Raw genomic sequence first — 5000 nt, 5'->3', positions numbered from 1 at the left:
CTATCTGATAGAAAAGGATCCCATGATCCTGAACCGATCTTACCTGGGATCGCAAATCCCAAGTTTGTCTATGAAGAGCAGATCTAATTGTATTAGTGTCTATAATTGATTTCTTCTGTGTAATACTAATTGATAGGGCCTCATTGGTAAGTGCTACAAGATCTCGTGCACTGGAACCCATGGTTATAGACTCGAATCCATTAGTATGGAACATTTTCTTTTCCAAGTGAAATCCCCTAGTATAGGAAAGAGTGAAAAAGTGCTTTCGTTGTTGTGGAATAAGAAGCCTTCGTATTTTAATGCATGTATTTAATTTATTCGGGGCTATTAGAGCGGGATCCACTTTTTGGGGAATATGAGTCGAAGCAATAACAAGAATATTTCTAGTGGAACATCTTTCATAATCCCTGGAGAGAGAGTTCACCAATAGACCGAGGGCTAAGTAACTCGACTCATTCACATCAAGATCATGAATGTTTGGAATCCATATTATGCAAGGAGACATTGCTTTTGCTAATTCGAATTGAAGGGTGATATAAAATCGGTCTATTTCCGACATCATATCCATAGTTAGCGCATTCATCATAGTTAGAAGCTCCAGCTCCGTATCAAGTTCACGATCAATATCGTTACTAGCATCAATATCGTCACTATCATCAATATCGATATCATCAATAAAAAAACCTTTCGGCTTGTTATCCAGGAACTTGTTCAGAAATACTGTAATGAAAGGAACATAGGAGTTTGTCGCTAGGTATTTGACCAAATAGGATCGTCCAGTTCCTATAGAACCTATCACTAAAATACTCCTAGAGGGGGATAGGGCTAAGCGGAGCGAAAAGGGTTTTCCATGAGACGGGAAATGAAAACTATTAGCCCCACACGAAGTTTGTGAATAAGTGATTGTCTGATAATGAGCAAGGAATATCCGTCTTTCTGCTAAACAGGATGTATTGAACTCATAATTCATTAGATACTTTTTATGAATGTCAACTAAGTATCGTAAGTAAATTGTTCCCGGTTGTTCAATCATTTGATAACCAGAGTCATTCTTTGATAAATGATCACTATGAGTCAGACTCAATAGAATTTGATCAATCCTTTTTTCTGCCCTTAAGGTGGAGAACTGAACCAAGAATTCTCTTTCTTTATCATCAATCGAATCACTGTTCGCGACCCAGGATTCTATTTTATCATCAATCCAATCACCGCTCACGTTTTTTCTTTTTCTTATCAATGAATAGATCTCTTTACTTGTATGACTTAGATGTCTCGTATTTCTCGAAAAAGTGATTCGATTGATGGGATTTGGTATGATACTTATGAGATCGATGATATCGATGAAATTTATTTTCAAATCTTTCTTCTTAGAACGTATTGATTTGACCCCATAAGCGGGATCACCACCCCATAGCATGTTGCCGCCAGAACCCCGTATTTCTTCTAGACAATCTCCTAATTGTTCCAGAGCAACTAGAAAAAGATTCTTTAACCAGAAAGAATTCAGTTCAGATGTAGGATACCTATCCAGAAGTTTTCGCAACTCAATCATGTATGATGGAATCATCAAAGATTTGATCTTTTCGAACTCTGTCTGTAACTCACTATAGGCTCGGGAAACAAAGAGAAGATGTGTACGAACGATATATCCAGCAACAAGAAGAAGGAAAAGGATTGAATAGAGGACCTCACGAACATTTGGCGATCTCAGATGTGTCGATATCAATGATGACTCATTATTTCGATGAATCATTTCTTCGGACAGAAGAAGATTATGTAAAGACTTACTCGAAATCTCACTTATCAGATTCCTTTGTGGAAGACACAATTTTTTCTGAAGAATTCGCCATGATATATCTAATCCATGCATAATATCATGAAAAATGGATACAAATTTTTGACTGCTACTTAGTATCCGCAATAGGTCTGAAAAAGTATCTAAAAATATCAAATTTAGATATTTGTACCCTGTCGAAGTAAAGAACCATGGCATATATGTTTGGAATAGATTCCATTTTGAGAGAGTTGAAAAAGCACTATCTCGTTGAAAGGTTCTATCCATCTGCCCTTTGTCAACGCATTTTTTTAGGCAAAGACTCCGTTTTTTCCTCTGTAAATATTTCTCAGAACATGGAGTGTGAATCAAACCCATGTTTGAATTGAAATTGAGATACTGATGCAAGCTCTTCTCTTCTGAATCGGATAGATTCATATCTGAAAGAGTTTGACAATACGTTCTTTCAAAATTGACTCTTTGTCCCTCTATTAGAGGTGTTCCAGAAATGTCTGCAATCGAGTAAATAGCTCTACGAACTAATGGATCGGATCGAATTGGAAAATAGAAAGATTTGTACAAGTTATACCTTTCGTCACCACTTTGTGGAAAATCGTTAGATATGAATATGTTAGATACCTGTGACTCGATTGACGAAGGTGAAATAGTATCTCTCTCCAAAAAAGCATGTTTTTTTTTACCACCGCACGAAGAAAATATTTTGTTGTGAATGAACAAGATAGTGAGGAATTGTCCATACGTAAAATCAGAATTATTGAGACGGGCCTTTTCCACATAAAAAGGGAATCTTTTGTTACAATAGAAGCAGAAGTGATGTGGATTATTCAAGAATCGAAGTCGATTTGCTTTAGAAAAAGAAGATATCAATGAACTTCTCTGAAATGGTTTCACGGGATTCAGCCAATTGTCTTGATCGTGGGATACGATTGAGAAATAGGAATCCGTGTTATCAAAAGATTTCCTGCGATTCTTTCTAGTATGGAATGAGTCAATCATCCACTTTGGTATTTTATTGAACAAAAATGGTGATATTGTTCCTCCATTGATCAAGAATTTCGATTTTTGAGAAGTATTATGATCATCCAATAAAAAGGGTTTCAACTTTTTCAAATGAACGATTTGAAGACCTATTGATTCTAACAACTGATTGCAGAGTTGATCGTTCGGACCTTTCAATTCATAGATGTGGATCTCAGACCTATGAATAGGGATATTCTCGAAACTCACAAAGAAAAAAGGAAGTGAGTTAGACAAAAAGAGAAGTAACTTGGACAAAAAAAGAAGTAACTTGGACAAAAAGAAACGAAGTAACTTAGACAAAAAGAAACGAAGTGACTTAGACAAATCTTTTTTATCAATAACCTCAGACCAATCAATCAAATATTTATTAATACATAATTGATCGAACACTGCTTGAAAACGGCTCTTCCGCTCAGAAACGAAATGTTCCAAATGCTCCTGGAAATTCTTGCTCCCATTGGACCATTTGTATCTATATGCATTAGGATCCCGATTTATGGATCTCTCGGTTTGAGAAAGAAAAATAAGAGGATCGAACCATTTCTTCTGACTCTTTTTCAAATTCGATAAATGTTGGTTGATCGTATCTTTCATTATAGTTCTATGATTCAGAGTATCATTTCCTATTATATCCCTTTGAATTCCATATTCGAAGTTGCGATCAGGTCTCTTCATTAAAAAGAATCGATTCAATACATTTCTTATGTACCCATAGGGACTATATTGGAATTGGATTTGAATCATATTTCGGATCAATCTATATTGATTGACTGCCTCCATTATGTTGTTGCTAGCAAATACCACTCTTTTTGGATCTTCCAAATAATTCCCGCAGGAGATCCGGACCCAATTTTTTCTGATCCTTCGATAAAAAGATTCATTTTCTTCATAAAAAATAGGAGGTAGAACCAATAAAGATTTCTTTTTCGATTCATCCCTGAAGTTGAAAACCTCCTTCAAGAATTGTCTTTGATCCAATCCGTAGGAATCAATAGAAAAGGCAAATCCCTTATGATACACCAGATCCGGCTCGGTTATTGATAGAGTGAATAGATCTGCCATTTCTTGAAATCTCTCTTCTGACCCGTGGCGTAACGTGTATCCCCCCCTCTTCCGTTCATGGAATAGATGAAATAAATCAAAAAATGGATTTTTGTTCAAGAATGAAATCTTATTGGAACTGTCCATATCCAGTTCATCCTTCGGAACCATATCACATCCCAGATCTGATGAAATAGGATGAATTGAGACGGTATTTTGTAAATACGTAATTATCTTGAATATATTAACTATTTCTTTATTTTCCGATCGCCTGGAAGGGACAAAAGAAACATCTTGTTCTTTCTTCAACAATTTCTGATCCCTAGTGGACCTCTCAGTAGGATTCGAACCCAGATAAAGTTCTGACCATCTGTCAGAGAAAAAAGAACGAATGGCTCTTGTAGGATTCCCAAGAAATTCTTCGCTTTCTTCCGGAAGCAGATGATTATTCATTCGCTTCTCACGTTCCGTGAATAGCCGGGGCATTGAGGAATAGCCAGAAAGGTATTTAGGGAATCGGTCTGATTCTATCTCTCTTCCTTCCGTTTGAATAAAGGAAGGATCCAAAAGAATCGATCTTTCTTTTAGTTGTTGAATCTCTCTTTGATTGATCAATGTGTGATAGTGATATTCCGAATCCTCATTACTAATGGAATCGAAAGGATCTATGAATTGATCAGAAGATCCGTTCAATTGGCTAGAATCCGTTACTTGAACGAAACTAGATCTTGTAGAATCATATTGAATATTTGACGATACGTTTCGTACCTTGCTAAAAAATCTATCCTTGTTTACCAACCACACATTGTCTAACCAAATCCAATTCTCTCTCGATAATTTCCTAAAAAAATCCGATTCGTGCGGATTCTTCCCCCAACTAACGAAGAGATCTTGGTGGAATTGCCACATATGAAATTGAGCACAATTTTGCAAAGAAATAGCCCACTTGTTTCTCGAGAAGAGATGGGAAACATGCTCAATATCATTTGATTGAATAGTTGACCCAGCTCCTTGTTGTTTGAAGAAACCCTCCACTTCAATTGGTATTTTTTCACGAAAAGCAAACATGAGATAACAAATCCAGTCTTTCACTAAGATTTCGAATAGCTGTCCCGAATTAAAGTTGATTATGTTTCGCCTCTTA

At 36.3% G+C, this 5000-nt stretch overlaps 1 protein-coding gene across 1 annotated transcript in view, besides 1 other annotated feature; it reads right to left on the bottom strand. All coding sequences in view use genetic code 11, as the record gives it.

Moving 5' to 3' along the window:
- The window catches only part of ycf2 (hypothetical protein RF2), a 6876-nt gene that overhangs the window by 1151 nt on the left and 725 nt on the right, over window positions 1-5000 (bottom strand). Inside the window, exon 1 of the mRNA in view lies at window positions 1-5000. This exon is cut by the window's left edge and continues 1151 nt beyond it; it is cut by the window's right edge and continues 725 nt beyond it. Within this exon, the coding sequence (YP_009357310.1) occupies window positions 1-5000 (5000 nt within the window).
- Window positions 1-5000: part of a repeat region (Inverted repeat A) that runs on past both edges of the window.

This window comes from Arabidopsis lyrata (genome assembly GCF_000004255.2).
Source record: "Arabidopsis lyrata subsp. lyrata chloroplast DNA, complete genome, strain: MN47".
Classification (NCBI taxonomy): domain Eukaryota; kingdom Viridiplantae; phylum Streptophyta; class Magnoliopsida; order Brassicales; family Brassicaceae; genus Arabidopsis; species Arabidopsis lyrata.
The sequence above is the reverse complement of the archived record's forward strand: the minus strand, read 5'-3'. Positions and strand labels throughout refer to the sequence as shown.